The 24,215-nt window shown below is 38.2% G+C and overlaps 1 protein-coding gene across 2 annotated transcripts in view; it reads right to left on the reverse strand.

Annotated features, from left to right (window-relative positions):
• Positions 1-24,215, reverse strand: part of CFAP161 (cilia and flagella associated protein 161) — a 73,266-nt gene that overhangs the window by 20,073 nt on the left and 28,978 nt on the right. The window contains exons 1-3 of one of the 2 annotated variants that reach the window (XM_043987550.1): positions 14,093-14,224; positions 2,292-2,379; positions 775-864 (exon numbers count right to left, since the gene is read on the reverse strand). In XM_043987550.1, coding sequence (XP_043843485.1) covers positions 775-864; positions 2,292-2,379; positions 14,093-14,106 — 192 coding nt within the window. In that variant the 5' untranslated portion in view covers positions 14,107-14,224. Of the gene's footprint in view, positions 1-774; positions 865-2,291; positions 2,380-14,092; positions 14,225-24,215 lie in introns of those variants that run through there. The other variant, XM_043987551.1, reaches the window with a different exon arrangement.

Consider the following 24,215-nt stretch of genomic DNA (forward strand, 5'->3'; position numbering starts at 1 on the left):
GAAATGAGAGCACCTGAAGGCACCCAGCATCTGGAAGGGTGTGGGAGAGCAGAGAGTCAGAGAGAAGATTGTATAGCAAATAGGAAAAAAAATCTTATGAGAAAGGGAGGTACAAGGGGGTGGAATTGTACCACAGAATTTGGAATATAGGGCAATTTCTACCATGGAGCAATTGTTTCTAACCTTATTACTTCCCTCAGGAACTGATACTTCTAAGAGGAAGATACAAGAGAAAAAAAAGGGGCGAGGGGCCAACATATACAAGGTAATAAAATAGTTAGAAGAGGAAACTCAAATCCAGTACTTTAAAAGCTTTAATCCTGTGAGGAACACAAAGATTAAATAAGGAATAAAAAAGTATAAAGACCTTGACTCAAAAAAAAAATTAAAGAATGTAAGCTCCTCAAAAGCATGAATTGTTTCATTTTTGTCTTTGCATGCTCAGACATAGTGCTTTGCCTGTCCCATTAGAGCCACTTAAATGTGTGCTAACAGATTGACTGATAGGAAAAAAAGGGTACAATCTATTTGGTCACCTCTTTTAATATTAATTCCTTTTCATTCATTCAGGTGCATCATTGTTCAGCCTGTTGAGAGCTTACATCCTCCAACTCTGGATTCATTATTTGCATTTCCATCTGAACAATTATAGCACAGTTGAAATATTCTTGCAATATAAATTTAAATGCGTGAAGTCATGTAACATCAATAAAGTAAAACAATAACCTTTACTTTCTTCCAAACATAAAAATACATAATAGAATTTTAAATTACCTGTCTTAAGAGATTTGCAATAAGTATTCTATTTCTCTGTATAAGGAGCTGCCCTTTATCTCTTTTTTCCAAAAAATCTTTCATCATTTCCTGGTTAAATAGAAAAGAAAAGGGAGGGGGGGGCATTCAATTTAAAGAACTTAGAAGTGTTTACAAATATGACTGTATTTAGAAATTGTACTTGCACACATGTATAACTTATATTGAATTGCTGGAGTTCTTAAGGGGGTGGGGAGGGAAGGAGGAAGAGAATTTGAAACACAGTTTTAAAAATCGATGTGAAAATCTCTTTATACATGTAAGTTGGGGACAATTCTAAATAAATAAATGAAATCTGAAATTTTACTTAGACAGTGGCTGTAATTGATTTTTACAGATTAGCACCTGTATAGTAGATTCTTAATTACTTGTCAATTGAATGATTGACTGACTGATTGATAGTTTAACTGGGCAATATCAGGCATCACTTTAGTCTCTAAATTTATTCAAAATTTTTGTTTAAATTAATAGTTAAATTAAATTTATTGAGCCACCTTCCAGTTGTTCATTGTACTTTTCTAAAGTGAATTTTTTTGTGATATGAATTATATCACATTACATTTAATTTATATATATATACATATATATATATACATATATATATATATATATATTTTAGTGAGGCAATTGGGGTTAAGTGACTTGCCCAGGGTCACACAGCTAGTAAGTATTAAGTGTCTGAGGCCGGATTTGAACTCAGGTACTCCTGACTCCAGGGCCAGTGCTCTACCCACTATCACATTACATTTAAATAAGAAAATTTTCATGTCTCAATTTTTTTCTTATGTTTTTCATACCAAAGCTATTTTTTAAAAAATAGAGGTTGCTTGGTGGCACAATGGATGGAACACTGGACCTAGAATCAGAAAGACCTGAGTTCAAATCTAGCCTCAGGAACTAACCCCTAAACAAGTAATTTAACCTCCTATATAAATAAATGTCATCTAGCCTCAAAATCAGGAAAAGTTGGGTCCAAGTCTCAGCTATTTGACCCTGGGCAAACGACAATGCTCTAGGAAGGAGCTGAGTTAAGTTAGTGGGTGATCAGTAAGAAGGGGCTAGATAATAGGAAAAACTGTAATGGGAAGGGGGGATAATTAAGAAATATGTTTGGGGATCAATAAGAAGTAAGATGGGGGGCAGTCAGTGGAAGACCACTGAACTACTGAGGAGATAATGAGGGAAGTCAGCGTGGAGGGTCTGAGGAAGGAATGAGCGTTAGTGAAAGACTGGGGTGGGCGGTGAGGAGGGAAAGAGTCGGGGTAGCTAGAGACCAAAAAGGTAAATGGAGATCATTGTCAGGAGTTTGGGTCGGGGGAAGACTAGAAGATAGCTGGGAGGAGGAGGACTAGAAAGGATGTGTAGGAAATCGGTTTATAAGAACTTAGAGGGAGAAGGAGGAGCTGGGTGTTGAAGGGTGGCAGATCAGTTCGAACCCGCTGCAATGGGAAGCCAGCAACACCCTCCTCAGCCAATACCTCCTCCAGGAAGATATCTTCATTCCAGTTGCCCATCCGCACGCAGGTTCGGTAGTTCTTTCTCGCCATCTCCGCCCTCCAAACGTTTCTACAATTTTTACACAGGAATCTCTGTTAGCGTTTCCCGTCGCCATGGAGAACAAGAACCCACAGGATTGGTCAGCATCAGCGGCATTCCTGACCAATGAATAAAAGACGCGGCCATTTCTCAAACTATCCTTGTTCTCCAGTGGAGACGGAGGAGCCAGTCCAGGGAGGGGAAAGCTGGCTTTACCGAGTGGGAAGAAATCAATTTGCTAACCTTCCTGAACTGTTTAACAAAAGCAAAACAACAACAACAACAAAACAAAACAAAGAAACAACAACAACAAAAATCACCAGTCCAACAGAGACCCTTCCCTGAGGTCAGCAGCTCGTTAATTGCAGGATTACAGATCTGTATTTGTACTGCAACAACATAAGAAAATTTAGGAAATTAAAAAGAGAAAATGGGATAGGTAGTAATACTTGAAGTCCCATTGAAGGCTGCAGCTTTATGCTGAACCAAATTGAGTTATCTTAAAGCCCAAAGTAGGAAGGTTTTTCTTGGGTTCGGGGTATATATTGATTTGGTGTTTAGGGCTTTTTTGTAAGGTTTGGGTTTGGGGATTTTAGGGGGGGTGGCACTTTGGTTTTTGTTGTCTTGGTTTGTTTCTTAAGTGTATTCTAATCCTCAGAGCAAAAAGGGGGGAAAAATGTGAACATACAGCTCCACTTTGTGGAGGAGTTAGGAAAATTGTTTTGGGGTTTTTTTTGGGGGGGGGGCGGTTGTATGTTTGTTTTAAAGCACTGAGCTGTTTGCATACCAGAACTGTAACAATCTTTATAACATTCAGTTCCTTCCCCCAGAATTTCTCTGGTTTGAAACCAAAGAACCAAAATGTGTTTTGCAAGGGTTCCCTTAATATACTGAAGATGATAATAATATTTTATGCTAATTATCCTTACTATTTAAAAGAGACATTTAAATGTTACGGTAGATACCTAGTGTTCTGGATGCCATATACGTCATATATGCACCATATATTGTATATAAATAGATACGTGTGTTTGTATGTGTGTGTGTGTGTGTGTGTGTGAATAAATGTATAAAATATTCTCCTGGTTTTGCTGACTTGATTCTTAATGAATTGGTAAAAGTCTTCCAGGATTTTCTGAAGCTTCCCCTTTCATTTCTTATAGCACAAGGGTATCCCATTACATCAGTGTACTCTAATGTATTCAGCCACTCTCCAACAGATGTGCACCCCCCTGCTTTCAAGCTTTTTTGCCACCACAAAAAGAGCTACTATAAATATTTTTATATGGGTCTTTTTTCCCTTTCTTTGGGCTCTTTGAGGTATAGCCCTGGCATAGCTGGATATGTAACCCAGTATTTGCTGGGTCAGAGACAATGTTCATCACCTTTTCGGTTCTAATGTCTAATTTTAGTTCCAGACCTGAAAGTTGGTTGGTACTGTCCCATTTCTTCTTGACCTTGAATGGTTCTTTCCCTTTTTATAATAATTATTCCCCCAAGTTTTGCCACTTTTATGCTTTTGGTAGATTTCCTAACTTTAAGGAAGTGGGAAAATAAATATAGAAACTATTAATTCTTTCCTTTTGCCTAGAGATTTGAAGTTTATAAAATGTTTCCATAGATATTAACTTATTTGGCCCTCATGACAATTTTGGGAGGTAGGCAGGGAAGATTCTACTGTTCCCATTTTGTGGATGAGGAAACTGAGGATCAGAGGTTAAATGACTTGCCTAAAGACAGATGTCCTGGACACACACCAAAACAAAACAAAACAATAATTAGATGTTTTGCCATGGATAGAGGAAGTGATTATCTTTAAGTTCTTGGCCTCTGTATATCTCCAGTGCCTGACACAGAACATTGCATAAACATCAATAGGTCAAAAATCTGTGATGGTGTGGGGATTCCCCAAAACCAATGCAGCTCCCAAACTGTCTATAGCTTAGTCATAATGGCTCAGACAGCTCATATGTGACTTGCCTGTAGAGACACTGCTACTGAGCATTAGAGGTGGGATTTGAATCAACGAATCAACAAGCACCTACTATGGGTAAGGTACTATGCTAGGTTCTGAGTATAGAAAGAAAAATGAAGTGAGATAAGAATGATGGCTCAAAGGCAGGTTTGGAAATGGAGGGCCAGAGTGATATGAGGGCCTGGTTCTGGGAAAGATAAGACAAAGGCTCACCTACCAGAGCATGGAATCCCAGGGAAAATACTGGCAGCTAGAGGAATCAAGAAAAGTTTCATTAAGAGGTAGTTCTTGGGCTGGACTTTGAAGGAAGCTAGGGGTTCTAAAAGGCAAAAGTGATGAAGAAAGACATCCCAAGCATTGGGTCCACTATTGCAAAGGCCTGGAGATGGAGTCATATATTAGGAATAGCAAGAAGGTCAGTATGACTGAACTATGCATACTGTGCATAAAGAGAAAGAATATAATAAACCTGGAAGGATAGTTTGGAGCCAGGTTGTGAAAGGCTTCAAATGCCCAACATTTTATATTTAATTTATCAAATTTTAAAATTTTATCAAAATTTTATATTTTATTATAGAAGTAATAGGGAGCAACCAGAGCTTATCAAAAAAAGGGATGCCATCATCAAATCAGTGCTTTAGGAATATTATTTTGACAGTTGAGTGGAAGACAGATTATAGAAGAGAAAAGTTTGAATCAAGGAAACTAATACCATTGGCTAATACAATAGTCTTAAGTAAGAGATGATAAGGGTCTTAACAAGGTCTGGGTACCAGAAATGAAAAGGGAAGTCTAGAAAACCTGGCAAATTTTAAAACTGATTTCAAAAGCAGAACTCTATCCACTATGTCACACTACTTCTCGTTGTATACAGGAGGTACTTAATAAATATTAGCTATTGTTCTTGTTGCTTTTATTGCTACTGTGAGCTCAGCCATGTTCTTAGTAGCCAGCAAAATAAAACATAGAGTGGTCATTTGGTTTCAAAATTGTACAGAGATAAGTACTCAAGATTTTTTTATTTGGCTTCATCATCCTCTTGGGCTATCTGGAACAAGCCACCTCACTTCCTAGTGCTTCAGTATCTCCATCTGGGAAATGCAGATAACATCAATTTCCCTCCTGGAAATTCTGGGAAGAATAATAACAGCACATGTCTCTTTAAATACTGTTTTTAACCATAGTAACTGCCCATGTGTTTTATAAACATTCATTCTGGAGAAAAATACCATCACAATTCAACTTTTTAACTCTTTACTGCCAAATTTCTGGAAAGAGTTATCTACATTTAACGATCACATATTGGATATCCTTATCTCCACCCACCCTAAAAAAATCTCACTTCTGTCTCCACTAGTCTACTGACAATGACCTTTCCAGAGTCTCCAGTGACCTCCTAATTGCCCTAGCTAATGGACTTCTTTCAGTCTTCATCCTTCTTGACCTCTCCTTAAAATTGGACACTATAGAACAGTTCCTCCTTTTCTATTCTCTTCCTTCTCTTGGCTTCCACCCCTCTTCCCTTTCCTAGTTCTATCTCTCTGATCACTCTGAAACCTACTACTGACCATATTCTTATTTTTTTTGCTCACTTCTTCTTGGCTTCCTGCTTCGTAAATGTAGGTATTTCCCAAGGCTCTGTCTACGTCTCTCTTTTCTTCTTTCCACTCCCTTTTTCCTAGTGATATCAGTCTTCTCTTCCCATAGCATGAGTTCTCACCTCCACAATGAAGAAGTGCCAAATTACATATTTTAATCTGAGCTCTGTAGGTTCTTAATTAATGTGGGTTTACTTATTGACTCAATTTAGAAGTTCTGAGCTGCAGTGGGCTAAGCTGATCAGATGCCTGCCCTAAATCTAAAACCAATATAGTGAGACCAGAATCAAGGGGCCAGCAGATTGCCTACAGAGGAAAGATCTGGCCCAGATTGGAAACAGAGCAGATCAAAGCTCTCTTTTGGATCAGTAGTGGTATTGAGCCCATGAATGACCTGCTCCACTTCCAGGCTGGACAAGATAGAGCCAGTTTCAAAAACAAAACAAAACAAAAATTATTTTTTCAGAGTAGACACAAATATCTATTGAATTTAGGTCAAGAATTACATCTGACTGAATAAATTTTTGAAGAGCTGTCATGTGAAAGAGGATTTAATCATTTGAGTGGTTCTGGAAGAGAACTAGGCTGGATAGTGAGAGTTGTTACAGGAGGACAGATTTCAGATCCATTTAAAGATGAGTAGTTTTAAATAGAAGCAAGCTATAGAATCAATGCTTTTATTAGACATCTGCATTGAAAATAAAATAACCAAAAGAACCAGGACAAATTAAACTACAGACAGAGGTGAAAGTCACCTTAGGTTAAGTAAAAGGGCTTTGGGCAACTGGAACCAATAGAAAATAAGCACTTTTCTTGAATAGCATATGTTTACCTTTTTTGAATGAAAACTATTAATAACAATACAGAAGTTGGCAAACTCAAGAAACTGCTGCATCCCCACACATAATCTACCAAAACAGATTCTTTGTGGGAACCCATCCATATTCCTTCAGGACCTTAAACACTGAATAGATTCTCAGTCAAGAATACATTTTTAAACATTATACATAGCTGTTTTCTTCACAGGCTGGATTCTTATTGCCAGATATATTGTTCCTCCAATGAAAATGTCATCTAGTTAGGCAATCGTGAAACAATGGAGAAAACTCTAATTATATTGTCAAAAAAGTTGAAAATTTGGGGGGAATTAAAAAATCCAAGTGCCATCACCTGAATTAGAAATTCCCTTATCTGGTCTGGAATGCAGTTTCCCACCTGTCTGATTTATGATCATATGTTTTTCAGATCATCAACTTCACTTATCTATTCATTCCCTCATTCATCCAATAATTATTTATTGAGTACCAACTATATTTAAGACATTAGAAACTGTAGGAGGCAACAAAAGGAATAAAACCCATCCCTTGCCCTCCAAGAGTTTACACTCTGCTGGGAAAGAGATGCACACAAATAGCTATGTCTCACAAGTGGTACAAAGAGAATATTGGGAAGCTTCAAAATTGGAGGGATCATTTCTAGTTGAGAAGAAATCAATGAAAGCTTCCTGAAGAAAGTTACATTTGAACTGGAGCTTGAAAATGAGCAGAATTTGAATAGATGGAGATGGAGGGAGTGGAAAGATAGTAAATAAGTAGATAGTAGATAAGTAGAGAGAATGGCATAAACAAGGTATAGAGAAAATTACAGATATGTAGGGAAATTGAAAGAAGTTCTTTTTTTTTTTTTTTGGTGAGTCAATTGGGGTTAAATGACTTGCCTAGGATCACACAGCTAGTAAGTGTTAAGTGTCTGAGGCCGGATTTGAACTCAGGTCCTCCTGACTCCAGGGCCAGTGCTCTATCCACTGCGCCACCTAGCTGCCCCAAAAGTAGTTCTTAAGGAACAGTGAGTTGGGCCTATCTTGTGGAGGTCTTGATCACCAGGTCAAAAAAAGAAAGAAATGAAGTAGTTATGCAGAAATAACAGGGCAATAAAGAATGCTCTGGATTCACTGAAGTAGATGGCTGTAATTTAGCAAATTAGAAAAAAAAAAAACAATCTGGCCTTAGGGATCAATCTATGCATGGGTTTGATCAGAAGGAGAGAGGCTTAAATAAAGACAACAAAAATAAATCTATAAAACTTTAGGCAGAATAGTGTTATTAAATCCCTAATTGAACAGACTTAAAGAAAAAGAATAAAACTTTAATGAAGAGTGGGGGTGGGGTGGAGAAAGACAAAGAATTCTTGAGCTGGGAAAGACCTACAAGAATATATAGCCCACAACTCTCAAATCACTGTAAATTTGTATAGCCTATAGCCTTCATTACCATCTATCCCACACACATCTAAATACCCTAGACCTTTTGTGATATCTTTCTATCTACGTTCTGATGCTAGCTCCTGCCCATCGGGTACAAGAGCCTCCTCCAGATCAGAGTCCATGCCTTCTTTTCTGGGTGAGTTAAACCACTAGGCTTTATAATCCTGCCCTCAGGGTTAAGTTCTTTGTCAGTGAATGAGTGTAAATTGACCTACCCTAGGATATCTAGTTGGCCTCAGACCAAGCATCACATCCATTCTCCCTAGACATCTTGGATCATTTTGCCATCAACCCTGTCTCTGTACATGTATGTCACCCCCAAATACCCTTTCCATCCCTTACTCTGGGACACAAAAATCAAGCTGATGCTATTGTTGCTTCAGTAAAGGGCATGACAATCAACTGCCTTCTGGCTCTACATCATTCATGTGACTACCCAGATAATAATTCGCTGTCTACCACTTCCCTATGTATGTTGTCTCCCTCTATTAGAATGAAAGGTCCTTGAGGGCAGGGACACATACCTTTGTATTGGAATCCCCAAGCACCTGGAACAGTTTGCCATATATTATAATAGATGCTTAATAAACATTTTTGTATTCATTCATTCAAACCAAAGGTCCTTAGTTCCTAAAAATCCTTTAACTTTAAAAACTAACTCTTACTACAGAGAAGCATGAAGAAATTTACATGAACAGAGATGCGCAATGAAGTAAGCAGAGACAAAAAAACTACATGTGCACAGTGAGTACAATATTACAAAACGAAGCAACAACTACCATGCAAAAGACAAAAAAAAAGTTGCAAAATTATAAAGAACAAGGTTGGCCCCAAAGAAGAGATGTGGGAATATGTTTCTGATTTTTAGGAAGAAGTAAGGGGGTTGAGGGTTCTGTGGGTACAGAACATTGTTTATTTTGTCAAGGTTTTATGTATTTATCAGTTTCACTTAATTTTTCTTTGCTTTTTAATTTTTCTTTTTTTTAATCTTTGTTATAAGGGATGATTTTTCTGAGTGTGGAGAGAGGGAGAGATACAAGGGGAAATATAGGTGATGTAAAAACAAAAATAACAATAAAAACCTATTTGCTTTTTTTGGGGGGGGGTTGCTGTTGTTTTTGTTTTTGCAGGGCAGTGAGGGTTAAGTGACTTGCCCAAGGTCACACAGCTAGTAAGTGTCAAGTGTCTCAGGCTAGATTTGAACTCATGTCCTCCTGAATCCAGGGCCAGTGCTTTATCTACTGTGCCACCTAGCTGCCCCCAAAACCCCATTAAAAAAAATCTGCCCCTTCCTTTTTTTCTCTTCCCCATACCCTGCTCTTCTCACTCTCAGCTCCCTCATTCTCTCCCTTCTTAGTTCTCAAACCCTGACTGCAAGAAGTGGCTATTGAGGGCAGAGGAGTCAAAAGTACAGATTTCAGATTTTCTCTCTAGTGGCAGCATGTTTTGAATTGGGAAATACTGGTATGAATCCACTCCTTTCCTTTACATATAAAGAACCTGAGACCCAGAGAGCTAAAGGAACTTGCTCAAGGTCACACAGCTAGTTAGTGAAAAAACTAGGACTAGAATATCAAATACCTGGCTGATGATTAAAGAGTTTGTAAGAAAATTTCATAATGATTTCTGGGATCATTTGCTAAGAATGTGTTAGCAGGCAGGAGACCATCTTTAACTGGCAGCACTAAAAATTGAAGTTGTCATTTATGGAAAACAAAATAACTCAGGTCAGCATGGCTTCTGATATTTGTTTTCTTGTCTTAGAACAAGAGGCCAGAGCTCCAAGTGAAGAAAATGTTATCTAATGTACAATCAAATAAAGTGCTCTGAGGCCAGAGCCAAAAAATGTTCTTAGCTGAAATCATTGTTTAAAGTCTCCTAAATGTAACTGACTGGAATTCTTTTTAAAAGTTAACACATAATGGTAATTAAGAATGATTAATAATAAAAACTGCCATTTATTTGGTGAGTTTTCAAAGTACTTTATATTTGCATTTATTTTCTAGTTTGATCCTCCCAAGAACTCTCAAAGGTAAGTGCTACAAAAATCCTTATCCCATTTTAATGGAGGAAGAAACTGAGACATAGCTAATATATGTCTGAAGCAAGATTTTTCTTCTTGATTTCAACTCAATTAAAAAAGCATTTGTTGAGCACCTACTATGTGTCAGGAAACAAAGATAAAAACAAAAACAGTTCCTTTAGTCCAAGAGCTTATATTCTACTAGGGGAAAATAATATGGAAGGAAGGAAAGAAGGAAGGGAGGGAGGAAGTGTAGGGGCCAAATTTAATATGGGGAAAGTTAATTGGGTGGCTCACCATAATATTGGGGTTCAGAAAATAATGAGGGACCTCTAGGTCCAAAGCTTCATCCCCTCTGAACTGCCTTTTTTAGTTATTTCTCCCAGGCCAATAAGAAAGGAGCTTACCAGCCTTTTTTCCACAAATAAATCAGGTTTTATTAAAATTCAAGGACAAGGGAATAGAGAAAGAGGAAAATGGATAATCTCCCTGGCTCTAGCAAAGGCTGTCTCAAAAGCCAAACTCGGTTTCAGCTCAGAAGGAAGGAAGGAAGGAAGGAAGGAAGGGAGGGAGGGAGGGAGGGAGGGAGGGAGGGAGGGAGGAAGATTTCCACATTGGCCACATACAAAAATGTGTTGCTTATTCTGCATATTAGTCCATCATCTTTCATTCTTGAGATGAGCAATGTTCTTCATCAGTCCTCTAGAATCATGTTGATCATTTTAAATCTTTTGGACTTGTTCATTTTACATTACTGATGTTATGATATAAATTGTTCTTCTGGTTCTGCTAACTTTGCCCTATAAAAAACTATCTATACAAGTTTTTGCTTCTTACTGCACAATAGTATACATAGGGGGCATCTGGAGGGCTCATTCAATAGGACACTGGCCCTGAAGTTGGAAGGACCTGAGTTCAAATCTTACCTCAGACACTTACTACCTATGTGACCCTGGGCAAGTCACTTCACATCAATTGCCTTAAACATCTGGGGCCATCTCCAATCACCCTGATATATATCTTGCCACTAGATCCAGATGACTGTGGAAGAGAGAATGAGGTTGGTGACCTTGCACAGCCCTCCCTCACTTAAATCATATTCACTGCAAATCATATTTCTTTGAGAACAAAGTACAAGCAACAACAACAATTCTATTACACTCATATACCATTATTTTCTAAGTCATTCCCCAGTTTATGGTACCAAACAAAAACTTACTGTTTAGAACCAGCAAAAATAGTAACAAAATTTATCTCAAAGCAAAAAAGTTCAAGAATCTCAAAGGAAATAATGAAAAAATGGAAAAGGAGGGAGCCTAGCAGTACTACATCTCAAACCATAGTATAAAGTAGTAATTCTCAAAACAATTTAGTATTGGTTTAAAAATAGACAGATTGATCATGGAAAAGATTAGGTATCAAACATACAGAAGCAAATTAACCTACTAGTTTCAAGTTCAATAAACCCAAAGACCCTAGCAACTGAGGTAAAGACATACTATGTAATTTTTTTAAAACTAGACAAAAGTATAGTAGAAATTAGGTTTAGACTGTGCATACCATTTGATCCACAATACCACTGCTAGGTTTATATCCCAAAGACATCCCAAAAAAGAGGAAAAAAACCTTTTTGTACAAAAATATTTATAGCAGCTCTTTTTTGGTGGCTAAGAATTGGAAATCAAAGGAATGCCCATCAGTTGGGGAATAGCTAAACAAGCTGTGGTAAATGATTCTGATGGAATATTACTGTGCTATAAAAATGACAAGCAGGATGATTTCAGAAAGGCCTGGAAAGACTTATATGAACTGATGTATAGTGAAGTGAACAGAACCAGGAGAATGTTATGCACAGTGACAGCAATATTTTTTGATGAAAAACTGTGAATGACTTAACTATCCTCAGCAATACAAAGATCCAAGACAATCTTAAGAGACTAATGATGAAGCATACTATCTAAAAGAAAGAACTGGTATTGATTGAACACAGACTGAAGCATGCTATTTTCCACCTTCATGCTTTCATTTTTCTTTTATTCTAGTTTTCTTATGCAAAATTACTAATGTGGTAATATTTTACATAATTGTACATGTATAACCTATATCTGATTCTGACTGCCTCAGGGAGGGAGGAAGAAAGGGAGGGGAAAAGTGAGGGATAGAAGGGATAGAATTTGGAACTCAAAACTTTAAATAAAAATGTTCATTATAATTTTTTTAGAAGAGTCAAACACAACTGAAAAACAACTAAACAACAACCACCAAGGAGATTTATATGAATTGATGCAGAGTGAAGTGAGCAGAACCAGGAGAACAACATACACGATAAAAATAATTTAAAGAAGAAAAACAATTTTAAAAGACCTAAGAACTCAGATCAATGTAATGACCACCCCAAATTCCAGAGAACTAATGATGACATTTGCTACCCACTTCTTAACAGAAAGATAATGGACTCAAGATGCAAAATGAGTCATACATTTTTTGAAATGGCCAATGTGGGATTATTTTTTAAACTTAAGTATAAATATTCCTTACAAGAGTATTGCTTTTATCCCCAGCCACCCATGGGAGTTGGGGGAAGGTAAAAAGAAAAGGAAAGGTTGTGATAGGATTACAAAAAATGAGAAGGAAATAAAAATCACAGAAGGAATCACAGATAACCATGATAGTTTTGAAATTTACAAGTGAAAAACAAACAAAAACAAAAAACAAAAGGGGGGGGGTGCAGCTAGGTGGCCCAGTGGATAAAGCACTGGCCCTGGATTCAGGAGGACCTGAGTTCAAATCTGGTCTCATACACTTGACACTTACTAGCTGTGTGACACTGGTCACTTAACCCCCATTACCCCGCCAAAAAAAAGTGGAATTTACTGTATATTTGAAAAGTTCTATATCATAGAGATTCCCAATTTCATTTATAAGCCTCTCCTATTCTAGTCAGTCAGTTAATAAGCAATAAGTGGCAGGCACTGTGCTAAACCCTGGGGATACAAACAAAGATTAAAAAGTCCCTCCTTGAGGGAGCTCATGATCTAATAGGGGAGACAACTAGAAAGCAAATAAGTATAAACAACCTCCAATCCAGATAAATAAAACTAATTAATAAAGGGGAAGCATTAGAATTAACTAGGATTAAGAAAGGCCTCCTGGGGACAGTTTGGTGGCAGTGGATAAAGCACCGGCCCTGGATTCAGGAGTACTTGAGTTCAAATCCGGCCTCAGACACTTGACACTTACTAGCCGTGTGACCTTGAGCAAGTCACTTAACCCTCATTGCCCTGCAAAAAAATAAAAAATAAATAAAAACAATTAGTAAAGCAACAAGAAAAGCACACAAAATTCAGGTTTTTGGGTTTTGTTCCAAAATGATTAATAAGGAGAGTGATCCTTCATGATTTCTGATGTTTGGAGAGAGGGGATCAAAAAGGTATGCTCTTTGGTACAGCCAGACTAAAGGTTGAGAGGAACCACTCACGCAAGGTGTCCTCTCAGAAGACCTGCCACTCACTACCAGATCAGGAACAGCAAGAAGTCCTCTCTCCTTTGGCTCTTCCCCATATACTCTTAGCAATGTTCTGCAGTTGTTGTTCACTGTCCTACACCCAGTACCACCCTAAACATCTTCTTTCAACTCTCCACATATCTCTCTCCAAAGTCTCTGTCACACACCCATGTAATCATTTGACACAGTAGCCATGTATGTTCATAGGGCCTGAAGTCCTTATAACTTCAACCAGACTCATCTTTGGGAGCCAAAGCCTCATGGGAAATGCAGTCCTTCCTCACTAGACATGCTTCTGTGGAAATGTTTTTCCTTCCCAACCCAGAGATCATTATCCTTACACGCAAAAAAAGGCAAAATAAAAATTGATCAATCATACCTTCTCACTGTCATCCATTATAATCATCCCATCTATCTGAAGTAGAAATCTTATTTCTTCTTTGATCTTTTTCTTGCCCCCAGTACAACTTTAAAACACCTTTTTAGCTGTTCACAAGAAGCTTATTCTGATCTTGAGTGCTGCTAACACTATTCTTGCAGAAACATGCTACTCTGTTGTATTCAGCCTCTGTTACTGGCTCTTATTCTTACCACAGGGCTTAAGGGGTTTTCTTGTTATAGCCTCTGACACTGCCCTGTAGATTTCTTAGACAGTGCTTTAGACCTTCAGGCTAAAACGTATGCTTTAAGGAGCACTGATGCCCAGCTAGCTAGATTTACTGCAACTGACCCACCCTGTTCAACTATGCCTAGTGCTTAACCTCTCTTGAGCAAGACACAGATTGTGTAACTCACCACCATTGACATCAATGACCAGCTGACCTAGAAGATTCATGAAAGTGGAACAAAAGGCTATTTCTTTTTTTTCTTTTCTTTTCTTTTTTTTGCAGGACAACAAGGGTTAAGTGACTTGCCCAGAGTCACACAGCTAGTGGGTATCAAGTGTCTGAGGCCAGATTTGAACTCAGGTCCTCCTGAATCAGGGGATGGTGCTTTATCCACTGAACCACCTAGCTGCCTCCCAAAAGGCTATTTCAATGGTAATTTAGATTATTTCTGTTTTAAGAAGATGGTAAAACAGAGCCACAAATGACTTGACTGGAATTTTAAGGTTTCACTGCTTATAGGTCCATGAAAATGAAACAGAGCAAATCAGAATGACTGATTCATTCTGTTTAAATAATCGCCCCTTGGGGGCAGCTAGGTGGCGCAGTGGATAGAGCACCGACCCTGGAGTCAGGAGGACCTGAGTTCAGATCCAGCCTCAGACACTTGACTTACTAGCTGTGTGACCCTGGGCAAGTCACTTAACCCCCATTGTCCAGCAAAAATAAATAAATTAATTAAATAAATAAACAAACAAACAAATAAATAAATAAATAAATGAATGAATAAACAAACAAACTAATCAATTAATTAATTAATAATAAATAAATAAATAATCGCCCCTTAAAAAATATAACTAAAATGTCTGCTCTAAGGAAGCCATGGTGTAATTGTGTTTTAAAATAGACCTGTTGGGTTTAAAATGTTAAGTGGCTCTAAGAAACGAGTTGGCCTGTGTAATCTGAAAGACTGCACTGTTTAACAAAGAAAAATTAATGATTTCCAAAAGACTGAGTTAGCTGAAAGAGGTGACTGCAGGATTATGGTCAGGAAGAGAACCTTTTCTTCATCGGGAGGAGATAGTCATAGGATTTTATCCAACTTTTTATAAATGTGCACAACTACTGTAGACTTTCTTCCATACTTTGTTTCTAAACAAAAAAGTCAGTAAGCTAGCATTACCACAACGATGAGCCAGTCACTGTGCTAAGTATTGAGAATTCAAAGAAAGGGGGCAGCTAGGTGGCGAGGTAGATAGAACACTGGCCCTGGATTCAGAAGGACCTGAATTCAAATCTAACCTCAGACACTTAACACGTACAAGCTGTGTGACCCTGGGCTAGTCACTTAACCCCAATTGTCTCACTAAAAAGAGAGAGAGAGAGAGAGAGAGAGAGAGAGAGAGAACGAACAAAGAAAGGGAGAAAAAAAAGGTCCCTACTTTCAAAGAGCTCACGGGCAAATAAGGGGAATACAATATACAAATAACTAGGTACAAAAACAGGAGAGAGCTAGGATGCATTGGGGGTCATCTAGATTAATGGCTTCTTGCAGAAGGTAGGACTTAACTAAGACTTAGAAGAAAGCCAAGAGGCGAACATGAAGAAAGTTCCAAACATGGGGGGTAGCCAGTGAACAAACACACCTAGTGTGGGGTGGGGAGATGGAGAATCTTATACAAGGAACAGCAAGAAAGCCAATATCAACACATCACGCGTAAGGAACTAAAGTGTAAGAAGACTGGAAAAGGGGGGCAGCTAGGTTGCGCAGTGGATAGAGCACCAGCCCTGGATTCAGAAGGACCTGAGTTCAAATTTGACCTCAGAAACTCATTTAACCCCCATTGCCCAGCAAAAATCAAAAACAAAAACAAAACAAAACAAAAAAACAAGAAGACTGGAAAAGAAGGATAGGGCTAAGTTACAAAGGGCTTTGAAAGCCAGTAGATTTTATATTACTTCCTTGATGTAATGGGGAACCAGTAGAGTTATTGGACAAGGAGGAGCATATGGTAAGACCAGTATTTTAGGAAGATTAATTTGATGTTGTTGTTCATCCTTCATTCTCACCCACAATGCTTTTTTTTCTTCTTTTTTTTTTTTGTAGGGCAATGAGGGTTAAGTGACTTGCCCAGGGTCACAAAGCTAGTAAGTGTCAAGTGTCTGAGGCCAGATTTGAAGTCAGGTCTTCCTGAATCCAGGCCTAGTATTTTATCCACTGTGCCACCTAGCTGCCCTTGTCCTTCATTCTCAAAGAGGACAATGACATCGAGGTGATGTCATGACTTGCAATGAATTGAATTTAAGTGAAGGAAAGCTATGCAAAGTCACCAACCTCTCTCCTGTTCCAGAGCCATCTATGTCCGTTGGAAAGATAGAGAGACAGAGAGAGAGAGATTAGATATAGATATAGATGATATAGATGTATATGTAGATATAGATACAGATATAGATAGATATCAGGATGACTGGAGATGACCCTGGATGTTTAAGGCAATTGGAGTTAAGTGACTTTCCCAGGGTGACACAGCTAGTAAGTCTCTGAGATGAGATGTGAACTCAGGTCCTTTTGACTCTGGGGACAGCACTCTACCCCCTGGGCCACTTGACAACTAAGTGGAGGATGATTTGGAGTAAGAAGAGACTTCGGTCAGGGAGACCAATGAGCTATTGCAATAGTCCAGATGTGAGCAAGAGAGAAACCATAACAAAGTACAAGGACTAGAGATCCTTGGAAATAATATGCAACCATCACAGATAAGGGTCTAAAAGAGGATTGAATTCAAGGCCTGTCCTCCAAAGACAGGTTATTTATTACTGTGACTATGCCAGCACAAAAGATTGTTGTTACACCATGCCCAGGGCACAGCTTGATTGCTGGGCCTTAGCTCTAGAAAACAGGGTGTCTCCTAATACTAAGAAAAGAGAGACATGAAAAGAGAGGGGTGGTCTTGACATGGGGATTCTAACCGTGTGATGCTATTGTATGACAATCTTCCAGTTCTGTACCTAAAAGTGGTAGAACTAAGATTAAAACCTAGGCTTTACGATTCTACCAACTCCCTTTGCACTACAGAATACCAGTATGAGTGGCAAGAACCACAGAAGTCTTAAGGTCCAACCCTATTCCTGAAAGAGAAATCTACTCCACAACCTTTCAGACAAGTGAACTTTAGTGAGAACTAGGGAAGTGGGGCTTTGATCCATCTGGCTAAAGTTTGGAGGGTTCTGATAACACTCACCGTCCTGCCACAGCATAGAAATGGCCAGGCTTGGACCAAATTAGCAAGAATTATTAAGTCTGAATGCAGGAAGGTTCCTTAAACCTTTGGTGTTTCTAACCTATGAAAGCAAAAAGTGATTCTGGGTATGATAGAAGGCTGTTGTGATTTCCTGTACTGTCAAAAAGAAAACAGGGGAGCCTCTTTGGGTAAAGAAACCAACCTTTATTAAGAGAAACAAAGAGGGGCAGCTAGGTGGCTCAGTGGATAGAGCACAAGCCCTGGAGTCAGGAGAACCTGAGTTCAAATCTGGCCCCAGACACTTAACACTTACTAGCTGTGTGACCCTGGGCAAGTCACTTAACACCAATTGCCTCACCAAAAAAAAAAAAAAAAAAGAGAGAGAGAAACAGAGGTGGGGTCCACAGTCCTCCCAGTATGGTCTGAGACCCTGAGATACAGAATTCAGTTTTCTTCATTCACATATGGTGCAACAATGTCATCTAGAAGTTGATTCATATAAGATTGCATTTTGCAGGTCACTATGTCCTAACTTTGTGACGTCCTAACTTTGTACTTTCCAGGATGTCTCAATCAGCCCTTTATAGGACTTTCTTATGTTATCATTTTAATATAGATGAGTATATAGGTATGATTATTATGGTCACATACTTAAGTTACATACTTTATAATGATTTAGTTATACTTCTATGATTAACTAATACAGGAATTTTCCTGGGACTATATCATAGTTTGGTTATACACAGGGTATTTTTTACCTGTGACTATGCTCTTACTATAAATCACACAGTTTTTTCTTATCCTAACGATTATAGCTGATAAAAGATTAGCAAGGTGGAACAGAGCAAAGCACTCGAGGCATTGATTACTGATCTCTTTCCTTTCAGTACTAATATTACTCCATTAATTATGCCTCGCTTTGGGTAAAAGTGACAGCACTCTCACCGAGTCCCCACAGCCAATATTCTTTTTCACTGGTTGAACTACCTGGAAATATTCCCACCGAGTGAGGAAGAACTGAATAATGAAAGCAACCAAGCCTGCTTTCCCCTTATGACAAGACAGTTAGACCCCTAGGGACTCTCCCAAGTACAGCAGTGATGATGACAAGCCTACACAGGGGCTGCTATTTTAGGTTAAACTGAACTGCTCAGAGATTCTGAGCTTTGCATGAGCTAAAATCCAGTTCAAGGTCATTTGTGCTTATCCAAAAGCCCCAGAGTATTTTTTTTTAGTTTGTTTGTTTGTGTTTCTGTTGTTATTGCATATTTGTTCATTTTTGACAAGAGCCAGGTTACTGGTGCCAGTGAGCATACTGGATTCATTCCAAAGAAGGGAGAGGACCCAAGTCCCCCTTCCCTTTCTTTGAGAGGACTGGCCTGAACCTTGCTTCCTCTTAGGCAGCTGTTACCACACTTCCCCCAGCAGGGGGCTGCGTTTCAATAGGGAAGAAAGAATGGGATGCCTTTAGCCAAAGTCCAAGCAATATTTGAGTATTTTGAGATTCTACAGAAGGAAAGCTGCTCTATAAATAAAAGACACTGTTGTCGGTTTTATCATAGGCCTCTGCATGGCTTTTTATCCTCCTAGTGGTAAAGAGTGAATTCTATTTTGTGCCAAAGACACTTTTTTTTTTGTTGTCTGGCCTAGAAGATAAGTGTTTGACGAATTTCTGCAAACCTCCCATTCTGGCTATGAATTTCCTATTTGGGAGGAAATCCCCCCTGTGGGAATTTCTGAGTCTCCCACCCTGTTGCTGTGGTGGGAAATGACACACCCACCCTTCCCCAAACCTCAAGGATTCAAGTATTTAGAAAGTTCAAAGTTGGAAAGATAAATATCACTGCAACACAATGGAACCATCCTCTACTCCCACAACCCTAAGCATCCTCCTCTTCTCCCCTCAGAGGGGTGATAAGGATAAGGAACTAGACATAGTGGAAATCCATCAACCTGCAACTGGAATTGTGTTCACTTGCCCCACCACCACCTCCTCAAATTCATTTAGCAAACACCAATTAAAAACCTACTTTACGCAAAATTGGCTATGGTAATACAAAGACCAAAAAAAAAGTTTTGTCCTCAAGGTGGTTAGTCTACAGTCAACTATATGCATGTTTCATAGTACATAATTATAATGATCAAACTCGATGAGAAAAAAATACATCTTTTCCTTTGTTTCAGAGGTCAAGGGTTACAGATACTGTCAGGTTCAGAGGATGTGTTAGTTTTGCTGAACAGCTTTTATTTCTGCATGTGTATGTGTGTTAAAAGGAATATCTTGTGATGGAGAGAGATATTCAGGCAAGAAGATAATAAAAGAACAAAGATACCAAAGTAAAAGTTTTAAAACTAAATCTGCGGGACAGCTAGGTGGCGCAGTGGATAGAGCACCAGCCCTAGAGTCAGGAGGACCTGAGATCAAATGTGGCCTTAGACACTTGACAATTTACTAGCTTTGTGACCCTGGGCAAGTCACTTAATCCCAATTGCCTCACCATAAATAAACAAACAAACAAATAAATAAATAAATCTGCATTCTTAAAGCCATAAGTGATTTATAGAATATGAGATCCTAGAAGGAACTTGAGGATGATTTAGCTAAATCATCCCCCCCTATGGCTTGCCCAAGATCACATAGCCTTATTCATGCATAAAATATGTATCTGCTATCCTCTGTATTTTGGCAAGCATGTCCTGGGCTTCAGGAGTACCAGTTCTGGATAGATAATCTCTTATGGAAAAGAATGGATACAGCTGACAGAGGAAGGCTCTGTTTGGGTGGGTACCCAAGTGGCTGAGAAGGCACTAGATATTTGGTGTGGAGGGGTACAGCAAAAGAAGGGTAAAGCAAAAGAAAAGAGTATAGAAAGAAAGGATAGGAGGGAAACAAAGACATTTTGTCCAGGCTAGACTGTCTTGCTTTTCTCCAGTTTAGCAATGTCAGCTCTATCTCTGTCCAGGCCCGCTACTCATGAAAAGTTTAAACTTTCACACAGTATGAAGAAAGGATTCATCTGTTTGAGGAACATCAACTCTCTGACTTTTATCCCATTTTCTACTTAAATAAAAATAAATTCTTCCCTGCTTCTATGGAAACAGAGGTCTCTAATAGCAATCAGTTAAGGAATGAGACACCATAATTTGACAGCGGAACTAAAGGCATTAAGAGACATAGGCTCTAATTCTGACTCAGATATTAACTACATCATTTGTGATAAATCACTTAATTTCTATGGCACTCACTTTTCTACTCTGTGGAATGAGAACATTGAACTAGCTCGTCTAAATACAATTATCTCTAGAGCGATTATCAGAATAATACCAACCACCATTTCCTGTCTCTTCTCCTTGGGTCTAACAGCTTGTTTTCTCCCACCTGGTAGCATTATTATATACTGTATATTGTTCTACACTGCACAGTATGTTTTTTCTCCAAAAGATATGGACTTTGCTTCTCTAGGAAGAATGTTATATTTCTTATTTAGCTCTAAGACTTCAGTTTCTTCTTATCTTCCTTGAGGTCACATTTTCTATCCATCTATTTCTTGTCCCTGGTACTGAATTCCCTCCCTAAACCCCACCTCTAGCTATTAGCATCTTTCATACTTGGCTTTCTTCATGAACTATTTCTTCAACTAACCCTTCAATATCTCTAGAAAACATGTATGTGTGTATACACATATACAAATATGCATATACACACATATGTTTACACACATAAACGTGTATATACACATTTGTATGTTTACGTGTGTGTATTCCCTAATTACTTCAGGTTCATCTTCAAGTAAAATCAATTTATGCCAATGGAACCTCATCAATCAGTTCCTACCTTGACAGGAAGACACGTGTCACACAAACCCTGCAAACCACTGAAACATTGTCGTTGGTTTCCACAATTCCAGCTTCTAAAATGAAGCTATAGATCTTTTTGACCCTCACTAGTAATTTACTTGCTTATAAACTTCCTATTTACCCCATTTATCTGCCCTTGCTTAGTGACCAAGCATGGGTTCAGCAAAAACAGGACATCCAGAATTAACCTAATTTCCTTTTTTGAGATGGTAACCAGTAGATCAAAGAATCGGGAATCTCTGTAAACATGAATAGTCTACTTGGATTTCAGTAAAACATTTGACAAAGTCTGTCATGGTATCCTTTGGGATAAGATAGAGAGATATAGTAGGTCAATTTGGAAATGGTCAAATAAGGGGACACAAAAAATAATAAATTGATATGTGATTAGCAGGAGGTCTTTAATGGAATGTTACAGGATATGACCTTTGCCCTTTGTTCAACATTTTTCAGTTATTTGGATGCCACATACTTATCAAATTTGCAGATGATTCAAAATTTGGAGTGATCCTAATTCTGTTGTATAAAGACAATATATATAATCCAAAGCTGTCTAAATGGTGGCCCCAGGTAATAAGATAAAATTTATTAGGACTAAAAGTAAAATCTTATTCTTGGATTTAAAAAAATATATATAAACTTGGGGGCAGCTAGGTGGCGCAGTGGATAGAGCACCGGCCCTGGATTCAGGAGGACCTGAGTTCAAATCCAGCCTCAGACACTTAACACTTACTAGCTGTGTGACCCTGGGCAAGTCACTTAACCCCAATTGCCTCACCCCCCCCACAAATATATATATATATATATATATATATGTATATGTATATGTATATATACACACACATACATACATACATACATATATATATACACATATAATATATATTATATATAAAAACTTTACAAGAGCTTGATGAGGGAGGTGTGACTATACAACATATTTTTTAAATATCTATGCAATTTCATAGACTTATAAATTCAATATAAATAAGCCATTGCAAGCAAAAAAAACACCTAATAATATCCCAATCTGAACTGAGAGAATTATAATCTATAAAACAATAAGCAAACTTGTCTACCTGAATTCTGCAATTGTTAGACTACTGGGTAAGTACTTTGCTCAGATGTGGACATTTTAGGAAGAAAATTGACAAAAACCAGCTTGAATAGAAAAAGAGGTTTGGACGAGACAGAAACTGAAAACTGTCATAGGAAAATCAGGTTTCAAAAATGAAGATGTTTAACCTGGAGAAATCTAAGGCTGTTTTCCAAGGAGTTTTAGGGTCATCATAGGGAAAAGGATTTGGTCTTCTGCTTGGCCCCTGAGGATAGGACTAGGAGCAATGTATTGTCCTGGATGGTATTTTTATTGACTTTTATTAAGTGCTATAAACTACCTAGAGGCAGGTAGGTAACTCAGAGTGGCTGGCCTGGGATCAAGGAGAACTGAATTCAAAGCCAGCCTCATATGCTTACTAGCTGGGTGATCCTAGGCAAGTCACTTAACCTCTGTTTGCCTTAATCCAATGGAGAAGGAAATGGTAACAACCACAGTATTTTTGTCAAGAAAACCACACAGAGAGTATTGACTTGATATGGTCCACAGGATCACAAAGAGTCAAACACAATCGAATGACTGAAAAACATAAACTACTTCACAGTTTGAAATAGTGAGGATTAGGAAGTATGAATTCCTTCCCATAGTAATAAGGCTAAGTAAGTAGTAAGCCTTTATATAGCGCTGTATCTACTCATCACGTATTGTATACTGAAACTATAAGTAAATCTCCCATCTTAAGAGATATGTCCTAAGGAGAAGAAAAATTTGTATAAAATTTAGTTTCTTTTTAATCCTTTTTTGATTAGATGTTAATTATTTCATTTTAAGTGCCGCTATATGTAAACTCACAATTCACATACAAAAAATTCAACATTTTCCCCTTTTATAGTGGTTTGTAACAAGTCTTACTACAATCTGTCTGCTCCCCCTTCCCCATCCCCACCCCCATACACCCTAAAATCATGGCAGCTTTGTTCAAGGCCTCTATCAGGATAATAATTAGTCTTTGCACTTCTCAGCCTGCCTACCTTGAGATAACAGCCACCTTCAAAAGTTATTGAATGTATGCCAACTATAAACTAATTATGATAAAACAGTCTATTACATGCCCTTCCTTCAAATCACAGTCACTTATGTTCCTATAGGCATTCGATATGCACCAAGACCAAACTGTCCAAAATACCCAATCATGAATTGAAAAAAGACTGTCAACTGTCTCAGCCATGTGTACTCTAGCCAATTAGTGCTCCGAAACATTCAAGACTAGATCAGGAAGCTAAACTTTATTTACAAATGCTTGAAAAAATGATGTGTTTTTTCTATATATAGCTAAAAGAATCCAGGCCTCAAACAGAAGCACCTGCTGGTGAACCCCGACAGCACCCTCATTCCCTATAATCTTTAGCCATTAAAGATCCATACGGTTGTACCATATTTGTCAATAACCCCACATGGGATATGCATAAATTGTAAAATGAATTTTGCTGTCACCTTTTAGTGGTTCATCTGTTTCATTAACAACAGGACTATCCATTTAGAGAGCATTTGCTGCTGTTTAACACAGCATAAAGGAATGGGCAGGGAAATTTGATCATTTCCTGAATCCTTAGATTGAGCCCTTCATACGTAGGACACAGGTATAAATTAGAGCAAGTCAGAATCTGGCTCAGTATGGAGAGAAAAACTTCCTAACAATTAGAGCTTAGAGGGCAGTGACTTCCTCATCACCGAAGTTCT

This window comes from Dromiciops gliroides, chromosome 2 (assembly GCF_019393635.1).
Source record: "Dromiciops gliroides isolate mDroGli1 chromosome 2, mDroGli1.pri, whole genome shotgun sequence".
NCBI lineage: Eukaryota > Metazoa > Chordata > Mammalia > Microbiotheria > Microbiotheriidae > Dromiciops > Dromiciops gliroides.